A 19,612-nucleotide genomic window follows, 5' to 3' on the forward strand; every position below is an offset into this window, starting at 1 on the left:
CCAGTTCTGGAGAACCAGTAGCAGACATCTTGGGTAGTCCGGAGAACTGGCAAATGCCACCTCCGCCTGGCCCCGCCCTGATCTATTCTCTGCCTCCCGAGTCCCAGCTGATCAGTTGGGTCTTCTTTTGTTGCCCTGCATAGGAGAACGGAGCTGGAAAGCAGGGTAGTAGGGTGGAGAGGGAATGGGGATTTTGCAGGAGTTCCCCCACAAGTGGGGAGGGAATGGAGATTTTTCAGTATCCTTCCCCTGCCATGTTCACCAAGCTACACTCGCAGAACCGGTAGTAAAAATCCCACCACTGGAGGACATCGATCTAGACTTGGGACTGCTGGAGCCAGAAGTGGATACTGGCAGCAGACTGTTGATTTTTCTCTTGTAATGGCAACCAGGGTGTCTCCCCCAATGAGGAGTTGATGGAGAACCAAACATTTTGTAACATTTCTAAACTATGAACAGACAGATAGAGGATTATAAATTCATTTGAGAAATACTGGTGGCACCCTTACATTGTTAGCAAGGATTTATGGAGACGTTCACTCAAAAATAGTTTATTTCTTTCTTTCATACAAAATATACCATCATGTACGAAAATGCACACATATAGTTTTGTCAATTAGTTTGCATTTTTAAAAAGTTGCAGTGAATTAAATGCATTTTTATTCTGTGATGTAAACATAGAACTGTGTCCGTTAAATCTCACCAGGGACATAAAGTGAATGATCATTCAGCAAAAAATAATAATAATGTATTGTTATGTCTGAAACCACAGATGACTTTTGACAAAGGAATTTTCTACGATTGTATAGAATGATTAAGAATGATTAGCTTTTAGCTTTTCTATGTTAATCAGGGCAGTTTGTATATTCAAAATAAAAAGGCACACACACTGTGGAAACTTTGGTACATGGTTCATCAAAAATTATTGGGAACTGCAGAATAATGCTGTTCTCAACAGTCTGTATACAGAATATCTTTAGGAATCTGCTCCAAGTACAATTAGATCTTTCAATATAGATGTAGACCAGTGATGAAGTATCAAAGCATGCATGCATGCTTACAGATCATTGGACAAAAAAAAAAAAAAAGATAACTTTGAAAATATTTTTCAGTCACTGTTGAACACCTAAGCAATATTATAGAATTGTTCCAGAGAATGGAAAATAGCTTCTTATAAGAAAAACATTGAATGCACCCACTTTATACTGACATTTTCAGGTTTATGAACCTCTTCTGTATGAGTTTCTTTGCCATGGCAAAATTTCTTACAACCTGTAGGATAACGACTACTAATAATACTTGGCAAGGATTTGCTTGGAGTATCTTCCATTGTGTTTTAAAATGGTATTATGGTGTGCTTTAAAAATATTTCACGGCCCTTCAGAAAAGAAGCAGAAACATAATTTGATCAGGGCATAGTGGACTTCCTTTAAAAAAAAGAAAGATAGTACTATATTTACAGAATTAACATAGAATGGGGCAATAGAGTCCCAGTTTCCCTTATTCTGCAGGATAGTGCCAGGAAGAATTAGGAATGAAAAAAGGCAGTTTATATTTTGGAAAATAGTAATTTGGATTTTCAGACATGCTTCTGTTCATTTAAAAGCTCAAAAACATGGTAGGGAGTCTAATGACAACAATCCGTGCTTTTATAAAGCACAATTATAATATAGGTAGTCCTTGACTTACGTCCACAATTGAGGCCAAAGTGTTCCTAAGTGAGACAGTTAAGTGAGTTGGGCACCATTTTACAACCTTTCTTGCCAGTTGTGAAGTGAATCACTGCAGGTGCTAAATTAGTAACCCAGTTGTTAAGGGGATCACGCGACCCCCGGGACACTGCAACCATCATAAATATGAATCAGTCGACAAGTATCTAAATTTTGATCATGTGACACGGGGGGAATACTACATCACGTGACCAAGGGAATATTGCAATGGTCATTCAGTGCCTTTTCCCATCCAAAAGCTCTTTACAAGACCCCCATTCTCAACTAAGTGCATTTGTCCTCGGCAGTACGACCCACAATTGAGCCCTAAATTTCAATTGCCTAAGTGGCACTGCTGTTAAAGTGAATTTTGTCCCGTTTTAAGAACTGTCTTGCCTCCACTGTTATGTGAATCCCTTGTTAAGTGAGTAACATGGTTGTTAAGCGAATCTGGCTTCCCTATTATCTTTGATTGTCAGGTCGCAAAAGAGAATCACATCACTCTGGGACATGGCAACGGTCATACATATGAACCAGTTGCCAAGCATCTGAATTTTGAATCACGTGACCAGGGAGATGCTTCAATGGTCATCAGTGTAAAAAACTGTCGTAAGTCATTTTTTTTCCAGTGCCATTGTAACCATCACTAAACAAATGGCTGTACCTTGAGGACTAACTGGAATGCCAGCATTTTGTCCACTGCTTTCATCCAGTAGCAAGAGGAATGGGGGAACTAGTATGAGAACCTCAAAACATGCCAAAAATTCTTGCTGTGGATTTGCTCATTGCAGGCATATAAATGGCAAATTGATTTATATTCTGATGCCAACTTATCAGGAAGTCCAGCTGCCACCTAATTCAGATAGACTTTGCCACTTAAGCTTTTAATTATAAATTTGGCTATGGACACAAGCATTTAATAAACAAATTAAACCTTAAAGCTTAACAATGATTAGAAGACATGCTGGTTGCTTCATGTTTATTTTTATGTAGAAAAAAATGTGACTTAATTTGTTCACTCAGGAGTAAGCACACCAGCAAATTACAAGTTTTTGTTTTTGTTTTAAATCTGGGAATAATTTCTATCTGCAAGTTTCATTGTTAATCTTTGTTTTAAAATGGAGGGTTGCCTATCGTTTTAGAATCTTGAGAGTCATAATTATTCAAAAGAGAAGAAACAGACGCCTCAACAGAGGGGGTATTCAGCAGGTTCTGACCCGTTCTGGAGAACCGGTAGTAGAAATTTTGAGTAGTTCGGAGAACCGGCAAATACCACCTCTGACTGGAGATTTTACAGTATCCTTCCCCTGCCACGCCCACAGTAAACAAATTTGAATCCCACCAATGTACCCTCAACATCATTTTTACTTATAGTTATCACTTGATAAGTTTCCGATTAAAATCTTAACCTAGACTCTAAAAATAATTTTTAAAAATCTGTTTTCATCTTTCTTTTCACACAAACAATAGTTTTGGAAGGGAAAGGTCATGTTAAAAATAAAAATATGAAAATAATTACCCCTGTTAATTCTCTTCATACTTAGCTAATAGTATACTTCAGTGAATTCATGAAACATTTGGGGTTAATATATAGTGTTATGCTGAGCGGCATGGTGGTCTAGTGGGAAAGATGCTGGCCTCCCACTTGGAAGGTTGACAGTTCAATTCTAGGGAGCGGCAGATATTTCTTTCCTAGGGCGCAAAGCAAAAATAACTGCTGTGAACTTTGCATGGCATTCAGGAAGGGCAATCGGCCAGTAAATGCTCAGCTCCATCCAGTTGCCCAGACTCTTACCTTGAATTAAGGGATTACAGGTTTGTAAAAAGGAGTTTTATACAGAGTTATGCTAAAGGACATTATTAGAGTACAAAGAGTTTCCTTTTATTCTTCATTTGACAGTGTATTTACTTTCACAAGTAGCTTATTATGTGCCACAATGGGCTAATTGTTGAGAAAAAAAAAGTCTAAAGCTACTTTAAAGCCTAGAGAATTAGATTTTTGAATCTTTAACTATATTGCATTCATTTGGGTCCAAAATTTCAATTATTTTGGTTGTTTGGTTGAGCCTTAAATTAATAGTTTTGAATTTGATGATTATATTTTTAACTCAGTTGATTTTGGAGGTGGAAATCATTTCTATTAAATGCTGATATTATTCATTGTATCAAGCACACATACGAGGATTTCCTAATGCTGGTGCTTCAAAAGGTATGCATCTATTACAATAAATACACTTTCCAATTAGCTGCCTACTTGTCTAGGCAAATTTGAAGGTTTTTAAGACATATTTTTCCTTCCTTTAAAAATGGCATAACAGAAAAGTCAGGTAGATGAAATGCTTTTTTCCTTTATTTAGGTACAGATTTGGTTATTATTATTATTATTATTATTTTTAAAAATCTGTTTTCCATTTTCTAAAAAAATATATGTTTCTTTCTAAAGTGCATTGTTCTACTATCTGCCGTTTTGCTCAAGAGATTTGAAAGTATACACCAACGTCAAAGCCATACAAATCTTCAACTAAACATGAACAGGGAAAAAAAATTACTCGAGATCAGTACCGGATCCACCTTATCTGGGCTACAAAAATTATAAGGGTATGAGACAAACGGTCATTTCCATTAATTTCATTTTAAAAGTCCACTCTCTGGACATTTGAACGCTTTCTAAGCCCAGGGAACTCGTTTGCATTAAATCGGTTTTGCTGAAAAACCTCGGTGCATTTGCCACAATAATATGCAGGAGAAAATTCTCAGAAACATTGCAGGGCACCGATAAATTGGATTCCATTACGATCCGACACAAATCAAGAGCAGATTGTGAGAATGCCATTATTGCAGAAGAAAATTCAAATTATAATCTTCCACCTTTCCAGGATGCTTGTCCATTATTCCCGATCTTCACATCAAGGACAAAGATAAAGTATTATAAACCCTTCCCAGACATTGTCTGAAACCCACCATTATATCAGAATACCTTGGCTACCAAGATCATCCTACTCCTTTCCCTGCTCTTGCGGAGGGTCCTGTTAACTACGCCCAATTTCTCCAAGGTCCACTTCCGCAATGTTTTCTTTCTTCCAGGTTAAACAGATGCAGGAGTTGTGTAATAACATTTCTGAAAAGCTCATTAGTAAGAAAGTGTGTTTTGGTTTTTTTTTTAAAAGCAGCCATATTGAAAAGCCAAGGCAGTCCACGCTTAACAGTTCTCCACCAATTGGCAATTCCACTTTCAGTTGGAGCAATGGTTACAAGAACTACGTACCAACAATAACCACGAAAACCCCGCAGTCAGGGATGAGATTTCAAGAGGGACCTACCAACCCTCTCCGAATTGTCTCAGAAAATACATCCTATTGTTAGAACAGACCTGATTGCTTTATTGGTCTGAAAATTACAGGCCATTATTTTGGAGATTCATGAGAACTCTAACTAGATCACCTTTCTTACATTGATGCTCCAAAGAAGATAAAAAAGTGAGGTCTTTGTTGTTGTTGTTGTTGTGTTGTTTTAGTCGAAGCAATTGCAGGCCACCAACTGATGAAAAGCAAAAAGAAACTCGTGGAGCAGAGTCGTTTTAGTGGGTCAACGCCCTTCCAGTCTTGCCAGCCTGGATGGCAGAACAGGTCACAAGTCTGAAGAAAGATGCAGGATCTTCCTTCCTTCACACCGGGCCATCATCTTCTGCCAACGACAGTCAGGGAGAGCCACGAAAGCCCTTTGTGGTATTAGGCTCTTGCCGAGTTCTTTGTATTACTTGGCTGCATTGACATCTTAACATTAGTGGCAAATCCAGCGTAGCTTTATTACATGATCTTGGAGCTTAAATCTCTTTTGCTGATGAGGACCTCCAACAGCCTCAGTTTGGCCTTAACCTGCTTGTATTCATTATATTCTTCAGCCATGGGAACCCGGTCTTCTTTCTGGACGTTTCTAAAAAGGCACAACCAGATAAAACATGTCAGCTCCCTGTACAGGATCATGTCTTTAAAGGCGTAGTTTAAACAGCAAATTGAATTAAGACCAGAGACTTTCTTATTAGGTATAATAACGGGAAAATATGATAAGAAAACAGACTATTTAATGCTACATTTATTAATGGAAGCAAGAATAACTTATGCACAGAATTGGAAAAATGATAGTATGCCACCAGAGGAAAATGTGATAAGAAAAATACTAGTGTGTGCTGAGATGGATAAGTTGACCATGGAGATAAAGGAAAGAGAGGAAACAGATTATTATTTGACATGGAATGTACTGTATGATTGGCTAAATAATAAAGTTGAATAGAGCAGACAATAAGATAAGGTAATAGTGGATAAAGATAAAGCAACACAGACTAGTGTATCGATAGTTAAGGTTTATGTAAAAATATGTATACCGTCACGAAAGCATTATAATGAATGGAAATTATGTTGTATATAAGAAAAATTGTTTAATAAAAAATATTTTTTTAAAAAGTAAAGGCATAGTTTACACCTTTTGGACTTAGAGAAAAACCAAAGATTAAACTTAGCATGTCCTGGTTGGGGAAGGGGGGAAATGCTCTAAGGAATTTTAGAAAAAGGAAAATTCAAGTATGTGTCCAATCCCTTGGCGAAAGGAAGTAGAGGTAGTCCTTGACTTACAACCATTCGTTTAGTGACTGTTCAAAATTGAAAAAAGTGACTTAAGCCATTTTTCACACTTACGATCATTGCAACGTCCCCACAGTCACATGATCAGAGTACGGTTGCTTGGCAACGGGTTCAAATTTATGATGGTTGCACTGTCACAGGGTCATCTTCTACGCCCTTCTGGCCAATCAAATCAATGAGGAGGCCAGATTCACTTAATAACTGTGTTACTAATTTAAGAACAGCAGGGATTCACTTAACAACTGCGTTGAGAAAGATAGTAAAATGGGGCAAAACTCATTGTCAAGTGAGTCATGGAAATGTTGGGCTCAGTTGTGGTTGTAAGTCAAGGACGATCTGTGGATCTTCTAGATGTCAGCTCATAAAATATTTATCTGGTCTTTTTAGAGGTGCCAACAGAAAGGGAGGAGGGAGCAGTGCATCAGCTTGCAAAACCGAAACTGCATTCCATAAATGTTTTCAAAGATAGTAACTAGGTGACTGAAGTTTCTGCAACTGGAAAGCATGATTGATGACTCTTGGCTATGGATGTGTCCCATTGGAGAATATGAATTATGATACACCCAGGGGGTGGGAGGAAACCAGGGTCAAAGGTGACAATGAATTATGTGTCTCAGAGTCAGCTACACCCAGGCAGTGCCAGCATGTTAACTCCCAATAAATCCTTTTTAAGTTTTGGAAGTTTGGCTCGAGACTCATGATTTAATTGGGGTAACTGTCGGAATCCTGACAGCTAGCTGACACTGAGACACATCATTCATTGTCATATTAATATTAATATCCTCTACTGCATTCATAGAGAGACAGTTATAACAATCCCTAAAAAAACTAACAACAAGCAGAGCAGGAAATGAAGGTGGAAAAGACACATTTCCCCACAACCCCGCCGCTTGTGCAAATGCAGCGGGCACGTGCACACTTGCCCGCCGCTCGTGCAAGTGGGGATGCACACGTATGCGTACTCACCCACCACTTCCACAGTTGGGACCTCTAGATTAGTAAGCAGGACCTTCGCAAGAAGTTAAAAATAATATAACATGCAACATTAATTAGTCTAGGGCTGAGGTAAAAAAAAGGGGATGGCAAGTTACCTTCCGTTTTGTCGGAAAAAATTGTCTTCAAAATCTCTCAATTTTTTTCTGATCTTCTTTTTATCTTCCCTGACTTCTTGAAGCTGCTCCACAAGTTCACGCCTATAAAATGAACGAAAAACAAGCAGCCCGATGTTAAAAAGAGACAAAAGGCCAACAAGCATAAAAACAAGCCAGAAAAGATTCATTTCTCCCAAGTATTGTGTGTGTTTGTCCGAAAACGAGAAAGCATATGGCTTACTGTTTTAAGAAATAAAATTTCTAGTCCTTCGGAGTGAGAACGTAGCAAAGGGCTTTATATTTTACGTCTATTAAATTGTAGTCTCATATTATTAAATTGTCATAACAAGTGCCTGTTGAGTTACGTTAAGTTAATCATACAAAGCAAACAATTTAAGATTGAATTTCAGTTTATTTGAAATTCCATTCCATTCCATTGTTGCAACATTTCACCTATTTTGCTAAGTTTTCGGGGGGAAATGTCAGGCATTCTATTTTCTTGTTGCAACATGCTAATAAGAGTTGATTTTGAACAGGAAACAGGCTGACTTCAAGGAGTGCAGGTAATGGCAAGGCCACTTGTCCAATGCAGATAAATTTTATTTCAGAGCTTTTTCAATTCTACCCCCTGCACGAGATGTTGAGGGTGAGGACTTCCACAAGGACACTGTCTACTCTCCCTCTCGAGGTAAAACTGAAACACAAGTTTTGGCTGAATGGTCAATAAATGGCAGGGATTTCACCACATGTCACTGTGAAAGTTTAGTTAACATCTCAGCCAAAAGAAAAAAGAAAAAAAAATCTATACCCAGTGTCACGTTTCCAAGTGATGAAATCCATTTAAAAAGAAAAGAGCGAAGTCCATCTTCCAAAACAATTTCTTTTATTTAGGAAAACATCAAATTGGCAAAGTCCGTGGTAATTCTGGATCTGACACAACCCGGAATTACCCCACAATATTAGAAGTTAGAAACAACCCCCAAAAGTCACATTCTCCAATAGAAGTAATTCAACGTTGCTTGATGTCATAAATCTCCACCCCAAGGGGCCTGAGCACAGTCAGCTCGTGTTCCCACGGGAAGAAGAATCACCTAGCCTAAACAACTCTCTTTATCTCCACTCCTCCCTCCTTAGGAATGTGGCAAGCCCGAAATCCTTCCCCCATAACTGTCAAAGAGAAAGTAAGAAAAAGAATATAAAGCCTAACTAAAATGGCTACACATATGTGAACTTCGCGCTTGATTACGAAAAATCTGACATACATAGAAGCTGCATGAAGATTGGACAAGCCCATATCGTGGCTGCTTCTCGAAGAGATCCTATCGTCCACTGGAGAAATGAAACCATCAACATCATCTTCTAGTCGGTCTAGAAAACTTCGTACGCCAAAGTCAGGTTTTATTGTGACGGTGAAATCTGGTTTCACACCGCTGTCATCCTCAGATCCATCCTCTTCTTCCTGTGGAGAGATTTTGATTTCAATGGTTATTAGCCTCTGATTGGGGGGGCACGTTATCAAAATAGTTCACTTTCTAAATAGGCAGGATTGTCTGAACCAAGAAAACTGGCAGACATAAATAACACAACTAACATGGCTAAGATTTGCAAAGGAGATAGTAGGCCGATATAGAGGATAGCGGGCATGAATTTGGGCAAAATCCAGGCAACAGTGAGGCCTGATGTCACGGAGAGTCATGCAAGACATAGCGACTGAACAACAACAAAAACAACGCACTAATGTTGCCCATACTCCCCCTCCCCCATTCTGAAGGATTTACCAAATGTTTTCTTTTCTTTTGGCAGCTGGAATCCAGCAAGTGAAAAGACTACGGCACCAAAAATATACCTTCAGTTTGCATTTTCTGAACCTAGCATTTATATTGTGGCCACATTTAATTGTCAAATAATCTATTTTTAGGAACGAAACAATGCCCTAAAGGAGGCAGATGTTACCATCCCTAAATAGCACACAGGAGACTTTGAATGCAGGAAGTGTTTTAGAGATTTATTCATCTAAAGCAGAGGTCTCCAAACTTGGCAACTTTAAGACTTGTGGACTTAAACTCTCAGAATTCTGGGAGTTGAAGTTCATAAGTCTTAAAAGTTGCCAAGTTTGGGGACCCCTGATCTAGACTGGCATTGCCTCTTCCAGTCTTCCCAAGTTAGACACTCTCTGGTTGGATAGATTTTAATTCTTTCAAGTCTACATCCAGCATGTCCACTGTGGAAAATTCTGAAGGATCCAGATTTGGAGGATATCCATGTTGGAGAAGAATGGTTTATTTGACTAGTAATGGCTGTCTTAAGACTTGGGCTATTTCTGCCACTTTTAATTCTTTTAGCTGAAGATAAATCTGGGACCTTGTATGAGAAAGCAACTATTTTGCTGTTGGTCAGGCTACTTTTACCACTTACTGAATTGAATGTCTGGCATAAGAAGGGGAAGGTTCCTGAAACTGACAAATCTTGGTGGTTATGCCAAGTAACTTTCGCATTACACTGGTTTGTTTTATATCAGGAGGCATATTAGGCTGCCTCAGCCCCACTCCTCCACAAATGGGGAAGGGAGAGGACAGCGTAGCAATTTATATCATCTTATTGCCAGATATGTCCTTTTGCAGTGGGCAAATGTGGTTAGACAACTGTATTTCTTTCACTGGTAGTGAGTCAAGAAACAAAAGCATGAAGATTTAAAAAAAAAGATACTGGGACCCTCAGAACTTTCTTCTAGCCAAAGTTGGGTCTTGCACCAATTACATAGATTAAAAGTCTGGAGGAATTGTGAAATTGCAGTATATCACTAAATAAAATAATTTCCTAAAGCAGACTGTATTAATTGATCTCTAGCTTCCAAGGGTGAGATGATTTTAGAAATCCAGGAACTAAGATACAAAACTGTTACAACTGAAGTACGTTGTAAAAGCAATAATTAGAATGTGGGCAAACTGAGAAAAACAGCTCCTGATTTTGCTGTGAGGTCCTTGGTGAACTGATGAGGTTACCTAGTTTGGTAATGAAACGTCTGCATGGAAAAAAAACCAGCTCAGAGAGCACCAAGGATTCCACGGTTCAGCCCTGAGCCACAAATATTCTCTTCTATTGATTTTGCTTCCTGGAAACGTGGAGATGAAGGAAGATCATCATCATCATCATCATCCACAGTGGAAGAGGAGAACCGATGTAAGTTGAACAAATGAATTAATGTGGGAGGGGAATGTGAAGTCTATCTTTTGGTTCACCTTTATCTCCTTGAAGAAGGAAGCAGTTTCTCCTTCAATTATTGGCTGTAGCAAAGGACTTCTCCGCTTGCTAGAAGGTGAACCCTGCAAGTAGATATTCAAATAGATTATGTTACAACCTGCTCCTTTTCCACTTTATTTTCTCCCCACATCCTGCAGCACATTCATTCCCACATCAACATGACAGTATGGTATTATTATTCTAGGCCATTCGATGCAGAACAGATAATACTCCTGCTATCCTGCTCTTCATATATTATACCATAAAAAGCCTTTCCTACTGTATACAACAACCTCATGGCAAAATGAAACAGACAAGCACACAAGCCTAAGTTTGGAGGTTTGGATGGTGGTAGAAGCTCCAAAGATTCTCAGGGAATTTTCGAATAAGATAGGGCTTCTTCTTCTTTTTTCCCCCCTTCTTAATTAAATACTTTTTATTGAACTTTTTCACACTTAAAAAACAACACATAAAACAACAACACATATAAAAACAACATATTTACAGTCTTTTGCAGTGATATGACATCAACATTTCCATTTAAGTCAGTATATACATATTTACATTATTTTTTATTTCTACAGTCTAACCGATTGTACCATTTTTCCCATACCGCATAGTATTCCGTGTCTTCTCTATCTTGTAATTCTAGTGTAAGTTTGACCATTTCTGCACAATCCATTATTTTCTTTATTATCATGCTATCCGTGGGGATGCTATCCAATTTCCAACTTTGTGCGTCAGTTATTCTTGTTGTTGTTAGTACATGTGTTATATTTAGTTTCTTTCTTAAATACCCCTCTAATTATCCCTAGAAGAAACATTTCAGGCCTAAGTTCTATTTGGAGACCGGTCATTTCTTGCAACCATTTCCTTATTTTATTCCAATATTGTTTTGCTTTAGGGCTTCTTTCTAATGGACCAATGTGGGGATTTTAAATAAAAGGAAAATCCAAATGGTTAAAGTGGGAGTGCAAAACAATTAGCAGTTAGGTGTGGCCCAGTTCTGAATGGCTCACAGCCCGGTAGTAGTTGGTAGTAGCCCTTAGTAGTAGTAGTAGAAGTTGGGAACCTCTGGTATAGGTGATAACTTGGAAGAAACCATATCTCGTCCAATCAGTTCATTAGAGCAGAATTCTTACTGGGAAGCGCTGCTGCAAAAGCTGACCTGAGGTAGCTGATAGGGGAACCTGTATTTCTTTTTATAGTGTGCAAGTATAAATATAATTATCTAGCTGTTATACTACAGAGAAGATGTGGACTGTGAGCAACAGCGTTCTTCCTTGCCCCGATTGCTAAGATAATTCAAGTGAAATAATCAAAATATGAGGTTTATACTCACGATAATGGGAATAGAGTTTACTCTTGAGAGGATCTGCTTGACCAAGCGGTATCTGTCATAGAGGGGCTTCATAGTTTGCCGTTCGTGTTTTGTTACCTGAAAAAGAAGAAAATTGCCTGAATCTTGGTGCTGGTGGTAGGTTGGTTTTGCTAAAGCTGACCGTATTTGGGTATGGGTCACAAAAGACTTGGAAGTTGCCAGATTTCAGCAAAGTGAAATATCTACCACTAATGATTATTCACCTTTTAGCAGCACTGTTTTCTAGGAAATGTCTTGTGAAAAAGAAGGAGAATCTACTTTCGATTACCCCCTTTTGAAAGGTAGGGCTGGGCACAGGAGCTACTAATAAGGAATGAAATCGTACAACACAAACTTCATGGCATTCATTATAATAGTTCTTAGACTGTTCCTTTCCTATTATCTCACCAGGCGCCTTGATTTCTACTGCTTGGGTATGTAATTGTTTGCCCCTATTAATATTTGCTACCCAATCAAAAAAGTCAGCATCTACATATTCATGATATCCAATGTGGAATGCAAGCTGTTACACTTTAAATTCTTGCCATTTATCATCATCCTAGTTATCAGTTTAAATGGAAATTTTTATCATTCAAGTCTGTGGTTCTGAGCAGTTTCATTTCCCTTGAAAAGGAAACACCTTTTCATCTTTCATGTTCTAAGCTCAAGGCCTGATCTCTACCTAAGCAAATCACACCTGGTTTGGTACCGCAGATAAACAGGACAAGTACACACTCCAATGGAACTGCAGAAAAAACAATCACAATCAGCCTGGCTTCCATAGAAGACTTGTATATTATGCAGATCAGAAAGAGGGCTGAGAAAATATCAACAGACCCCTCACATCCTGGATGTAAACTGTTTCAACTCCTTCCCTCATAATGCTGCTATAGGGCATTGCAGGCCAAAACAACTAGACACAGGGACAGTTTTTTCCCTTGTGCCCTCACTCTAAAAAGGTAAAGGTTCCCCTCACGCATACGTGTTAGTCGTTTCCGGCTCTAGGGGGCAGTGCTCATCTCCATAAACAAAGCCGAAGAGCCAGCGCTGTCCGAAAACGTTTCCGTGGTCATGTGGCTGGCATGACTAAACGCCGAAGGCACACGGAATACTGTTCCCTTCCCACCAAAGTGGTCCCTATTTTTCTACTTGCATTTTTACATTCTTTCGAACTGCTAGGTTGGGCAGAAGCTGGGACAAGTAATGGGAGCTCACTCTGTTACACAGTGCTAGGGATTCGAACCGCCGACCTTTCTGATCGACAAGCTCTTTCTGATCGACAAGCCCTCACCTAATCCTCACAAGTATTGTCTTATGTCTAAGTATATTTACCATGTTGTATGACTGTAGTATTATTATCCTTCTCATCTTCTCTACTAGACTCTCTTATTGGTATTCTATTATGAATAAGAATAGAAGCAATATATACATGTCCCAGGATGAAGTTGCAGGATCCAATCTGGGTCGGTCACCGGGAACAGAGGTTTTTGTCTTCTGAGATTTTGGACTCATGCTAGAGCCCATCTTCAAGGAACTTGTCTCTAGCAGAGTGTGTGCTGTTCTATGTGTGTTCTGTGTAGTGCCTGTTGTATGTGGCTTTTTAAGATGTTGATTGGGGTGTGTTGATGGCTGGCTTTTAAGCCATTAGCTGTCGTTGGCTTGCGCTGCCCAGCCCTCGCCTTCTAAGTACTTGAATAAGCTGGTGGTAAATCAGCACTCCTGTTGACTGACAAGGAGCCTGTTTCCCAGACTTCAATCACTTCCCTGGCTGTTTTTGTGCCAGCTGGTCCAACAATCCTGGTAGCTGCAAAGTTGAATGTGTGTCTCTGTTCGTAACAGTGATATTATGATTATTATTACTCTGCAGCTTTGCATGTACATTGAGAGCTTCGGCACCGGAGACAAATTCCTTGTCTGTCTAATCACACTTGGCCAAATAAAGTATTCTAGATTCTATTCTATTCTTTTTATCTAAACACTTTGCACCAATTATAATTACTGTCCACAATGATACCAAGCCAGTCATCAACATCACTGTTTTGCTACTTTTCTTTGTATATTTTAATGAATTGGACATGTCCTCACATTTAACAGCCAGACAATTGCATTTGCCGAAATGCTGAGCCCATTTGATAGAAAAATTACTAGACTTACTGGTCTTCCGTGGATGCTTTCGTAATAGAGGAGGGATTTCTGAAGGGCCACTTTCTCTGATGCTATCTCATCTCGAGTCATATCCTGGGTAGAGGAAGGATGGACAAAAAGTAAAGGAGCAGCATTATGCAGTATGTTGTTTGTACTGCTATTTCCCCTCCTGGAGTTTTTTATTTTCTAAATAATCCGTGCTATCTCGAGTCTGTTTTAAATCGTTCCTTTATCTCCGTACATCACCTAGATCAGGGATCCCCAACCTTTTCGACGCCGCGGCCCGGTTCCGACATCAGCTGGGCGCCGCGGCCCGGTACCGGCATCAACTGGGCGCCGCCATCTTTTTATGACAAAAAGGCGCTTCGGTGATGTCACGAGAGCAGCTGTTCAAAAGATGGCGGCGCCAGCGCTTCTGGTGAGCTTTTTCGGGTAGAAATGGCTTTCTACCCGGAAAAGCTCACCGAAGCGCTGGCGCCGCCATCTTTTATGACGAAACAGCGCTCCGGTGAGCTTTCTACCCGGAAAAGCTCACCAGAAGCGCTTTTTACCAAAAAAGATGGCGGCGCCCAGCAACCAGCGACCCGGTAAGGCTTGTTCCGCTGCCCGGCACCGGTCCGCGGACCGGCGGTTGGGGACCCCTGACCTAGATGTCCCAAAGGTGCTTTTTTTTTTTTTTCAAGAGGAAACTTGAACTTTCTTGGTTTTTCTTTGAAGAAGTTTCACTTCTCAACCACAAAAGCTTCTTCAGCCTGACTGGATGGTGGGAAGAGAAGGATTTAATATTCCTTGCAGACAGCTGGTCATTTTTAGTGAGTCATTAAGGCTACCTGGAGGTTTATCTGAGTGGTGCAATGGGTGTGGAGCCTTCTTAGAACTGTTGAAAGGACTGAATTGTAGACTGTAGACCAGAAAATCCAGTTGCCTCTTGAAAAAGCACTTTTGGGACAACCGTGACCTGGATGACTGAAAATCTCCATAGACGTTTACCTCACCTAGAGTTGCTTCTCCACTGAGGCAGCTAATAATAAATTAAATGCAGTTAATCAATACATTCATCGATATGCCCAGAATTCTGCCTGGATTGGTGTTTTCAGTAGGTTTTCTTTTTGGTTAGGTCTAAGGATGTGAACAAAATTCTTTGAAATATGTGGCTTCCTGACCAGGACTTTCAAAAAGAAGGTCAAGAAAAGGGTTCATTGGGTGGGTCAATGAAAATAAGTAATAAATCTTTTGTCAGAATATTTTAGCTGTGTCTGAAAGAAACACATTGTGAGGATGGTCCTGAAATTTAGACCTGAAAGATGCTGCCCTATTAATTCTCCTTGATTTATTGACAATTTCCTACATCATTAGATTTTGACTGCTTTCTTGAGAGATGGATTCGAGTGGGACATGCTTTAATAATATTAATGTTAGATGGTTGATTCTAGAAGGTGAAGTTGAGAAACTACAGTACTTGTCAAATGGAAATGCAAACATCAGAATACTGCAATGTCAAGTACTGAATTTGGCAAGCAAAGTGGGAAAAAAAGTCAATAAGCAAGGCTTAATAGATGAAAAGTTGATGAGGTTGCTTGGCTGTTCTTTTGCCCTAGACTGCAATGTTCATGTTTTCTAGAAGGACAGCACTCCCTTTGAAAGACTAGTCCTGCATCTCCAGTTATTTAGTGGTCTCTGTGGTATGAAATATCTTCCATTAGTTTAGACTCATGGACTGAGTAGAAAAATCAGTTATCCATTTATTTACTGGATTTATATCACTGTCCATCTCACATATATGACTTGGGACAACTTACAATAAAAAATTAAGACATGCACCACAAAAAACCAAAATCATGCAATAGTCTGGAATCGTGATCACCCAAACATCCCCTTAGATTATTGTATGTCAAGCTCCTTTTGAAGACCGTTGGAAAACTAAGCTAGTAATTTAATACTTCTGTTTTGAAGTAATTAGGCATATGTGTTTGTCCTTCACTAGTTTGAGACACATTTCTGGGAAGAACTGAGAATGCTGATGCTGTTTTTAATTCCCCTCCAATGTTTATGATAAGAACAGCTGATGGCAGCCTTGAGGACATAAGAGAGGTGACAGGATTTTATATACCAGCCCTGTGCTATCCTTGCTGTGGGTTTAGCAAAAGATAAGAGATTGTATTAAAGATTGGAAAGAAATTTGTAACTGCAGCAGTGACACTGCCTTCAACACATCAGTATTTGCAGTACAGCCAAGGTCATTGTCATTGCCTGGGAACAAAGCCTTAAGAGATCTGCCAAATGTCATCTTCCTACCCTCAACAAAATAATTGAGAGCGGTACAATCCCTGACACTGTGTAGTTCTCAAATATTTATTGTAGACCTTCCAAATAACTATTTACTCTACCACGCCTACAGCAATCTGTTCAGGTGATATTCAGCTTTTATTTGAAACCTTTTAAAGATGACAATGTTTAGCTGAAAGCTTGAATCACAAATTAAGTGTAGAACAGCATAGTCCATTCCCAAAATGGAATCCAAATGTTCTTCCATGAAACTTCTGGAACAGGAAACTTCACAGGACTCCAAGTATATGGATTTCCAGAACAGATGTTGCCCAAAACTCTATAGAAACTTTCTGTTTTGGGAAAACTGCTGCCCGTTTTGGCAGATAGAACACACTAGGACCATACCATAGTTTTGTATAAGCCTACATATTAAGATCATCTAATTTGGGCTTTTTGCAAACAATTGTATAGAAGAAATATTCTTCAAAACCCTTTATTTACCCTCTCATACTAGAACTTTATACTATTCCATAGGGATACTGCAAACAGCCTTAATATAATTCTAAATTGGCATGTTTTAATTAACACCTCAATCATCTCTGTATGCACACCACTTGAGAGAAGATCTTAATAATTGTGTGGGATTATTTTAATTATTATTATTTTTCTTTCTGGGAGTCGTGTGATGGCCTAGAGGTGGAGCTCTTGCCTCACAATCAGGACGCTGTGAGTTTGATTCTAGGTAGAGGCAGACATTTCTCTTTCTGGGCACAATGAGAATATCTCTGCTAAACAAAACTCTGCATTGGTGACAGGAAGGGCATCCGGCCAGTAAACATTGTGCTAGCTCCAATCAGTTGCCCAGACTCTATCACGCAAGAGATTTTTTCTTCTTCTTTCTATTTTCCTAAGTGTACCTTAATATCCTCAGGTCGATTTGCTTCTGTCCTTTTCTCTTGAAGCTTCTTCTCCATGGATTCCAAAGTTGCCTCCACTGAAGGCTTGGATGATTTATCAGAGACATCTTGTTTCTCTTCCTCCTTCTCCAGCTGAGAGCCAAAACTTTTGGGGAGTGTATTGCTACGTTGGCGTGTCATAGGAGCCAGATGATCTTCTGACATTTTCAGTTTTGACTCTAGTTTGGGCAAAGAAGAGGAAAAAAAAGTACTTTTAATGACAGGCAACGGAAAGTAAGTCCAAGCCTAAACAAGATGATGTTGCCAGGTTAATGCTCACCTTTTAGTTGCTTCCTAAACTTTGCAAGGTCATTTGTCCATTTCAGCACCTCGAGATTAGCTGCTTTGTCACTGTGAGAGGGCTGTCCCAGAGGGGGAAAACAAATAGGAACAAAGGAGTTTTGTGAATGAAGGAACTGAAATCAAGGCTTGTAACAAACACATTTATTTATTTGTTCCAGCACTTTTCAAAAGTTTCTGCTGATCTAGAAGGTTTTCTTTAATATAATTAAGAAGTGTTTGGCTTTTCTGAGTGACATTTTAAAACAGGGGTGGGGAACGATGGCCCTTTTATGACTTGTGGATTTCAAGTCCCAGAATTTCTGAACCAGCCATGCTGGTTCAGTAATTCTGAGAGTTGAAGTCCACGGATCATAAAGGAGCCAAGGTTTCCCACTTCTGTTAAATGTATATAATAGTTTTTAAAAAACAAATTACAGTTCTTTGCTTTGTGCGCTCTCTAAAATATAATTAAAATAAAATGAACAGGTTTTATTTTATGTCTATTGCACATAAAATGTTTAAGTCACCTGATGAGATTAATAGCTTCATCAAATACATATTTTATTAAGATATGTATTACTTGCTCAGCCTAGTAGGCTTTTTTTTCCAATGGGTTAAAAAAGGGATGGCTACTTAATAATAATAATAATAATAATAATAATAATAATAATAATAATAATAATAATAATAATAAACCCACTAATCAGTGGTTTCCTCTACTAGATAATCAGCTCAATGCTTATACTGCTTAGCAATTCGACTGCTAATGATGTTCAGGTAAATCACAGTTGGGTAACTGGGAAAGAAATTAAAATCTGAAAAGTGCTGTTTGATTGAAGGAAAAGTTTTTGTTAGCTTACTCTATACTTTCTCTCCTGCTCAAATTTATCTTCGTACCGCCTGATCTTTTTCTTCAGTCCTTGAATCCTGCGAGTCAATTGTGCTGGTGTTAAATCTTCATTGTCATCTTCGTAAGATCCCAACGAAGAACTTCTTCGCCTAGAATGAAAACCATACTGTTACGGTTCAATTAATTTGTGCACATAGAGTGACATGAAAAGAGCATCATGTAAAAAGAGGATTTCCAGAAAACGTTAACTGCTGTCATATGCTCCTTTATATGGAATTATATATTTTTTCATCTCTCCCTGCTTTGACTGGAGAAATCTCCAAGCCTTAGGAAGACAACTCTTTCTAGATCTCCTCCACAGTTCTCCATAGAAATGCAAAGAGTAGAATTTCAAAACTAGTCATTGATTGCATGAAAATGCATAATGCAACAAATATTTAAATGACTGAATAGAAAACCACAGGATCAGAGGATAATTTTGAAGACACAAATCAGAATATAGAACCCATGCTTTTTCCTGGGTAGAAACTGAATGTTTGAATCCAGATGGCCTGTGTTTGCCTCCTTTGATATCACTGTACTGTTACATTTTGTTCCATGCCTTAAAACTGAGATTAACTGTCAAGATGGCAGCCGAGATCACAGATTTAATATATTTTGTAGTATTCTTTCCCCCGAGACCTTACCACGAGACCGCTGGTAGACCCACACGCTGGATGGACAGATCAAGGCCGCCAAATCGCGCAGACCTGCGGCGCACGGGGGCGGACAAAAGATGATTCTTTGCCTTTAAAACCTAGCTTATATGCATAGCAAAATAAAATGCTATAATAATGAAATGGGATACAATATTCCATGTTGGTAGAAAAATAGTTTCAACCCCCATCACCTGCAAAACGTTTTCTAAACAAAATCCCAGCTTTATATTTCTGCAGTTCCTCTTTTCTCCTCTGCAGGATGTTATATTTACGTTAATTAAACATTCCCAAATGTGGACCTATCCTTCTTTTTCCTTCCACAATCTGAACTGGAGCAAAATATGAAGAAGCATGGGAGATCTCTGAAATAAAACCA

The 19,612-nt window shown here is 39.0% G+C and overlaps 1 protein-coding gene across 7 annotated transcripts in view; it reads right to left on the reverse strand.

Annotated features, from left to right (window-relative positions):
* Window positions 1-535: 535 nt before the first annotated feature.
* Window positions 536-19,612, reverse strand: part of FAM13A (family with sequence similarity 13 member A) — a 142,110-nt gene continuing 123,033 nt past the window's right edge. For all 7 annotated transcript variants that reach the window (XM_087962864.1, XM_087962862.1, XM_026672645.2 and 4 more), the window contains 9 exons: window positions 18,549-18,687; window positions 17,687-17,768; window positions 17,368-17,585; window positions 14,192-14,275; window positions 12,020-12,115; window positions 10,677-10,760; window positions 8,700-8,896; window positions 7,438-7,539; window positions 536-5,642 (listed from right to left, as the gene is read on the reverse strand). In XM_087962864.1, coding sequence (XP_087818990.1) covers window positions 5,516-5,642; window positions 7,438-7,539; window positions 8,700-8,896; window positions 10,677-10,760; window positions 12,020-12,115; window positions 14,192-14,275; window positions 17,368-17,585; window positions 17,687-17,768; window positions 18,549-18,687 — 1,129 coding nt within the window. In that variant the 3' untranslated portion in view covers window positions 536-5,515. The remainder of the gene's footprint in view (window positions 5,643-7,437; window positions 7,540-8,699; window positions 8,897-10,676; window positions 10,761-12,019; window positions 12,116-14,191; window positions 14,276-17,367; window positions 17,586-17,686; window positions 17,769-18,548; window positions 18,688-19,612) is intronic.

This window comes from Notechis scutatus, chromosome 4 (genome assembly GCF_049901735.1).
Source record: "Notechis scutatus isolate UNSWTSFEM ecotype Mainland chromosome 4, rNotScu1.2, whole genome shotgun sequence".
Lineage (NCBI taxonomy): Eukaryota > Metazoa > Chordata > Lepidosauria > Squamata > Elapidae > Notechis > Notechis scutatus.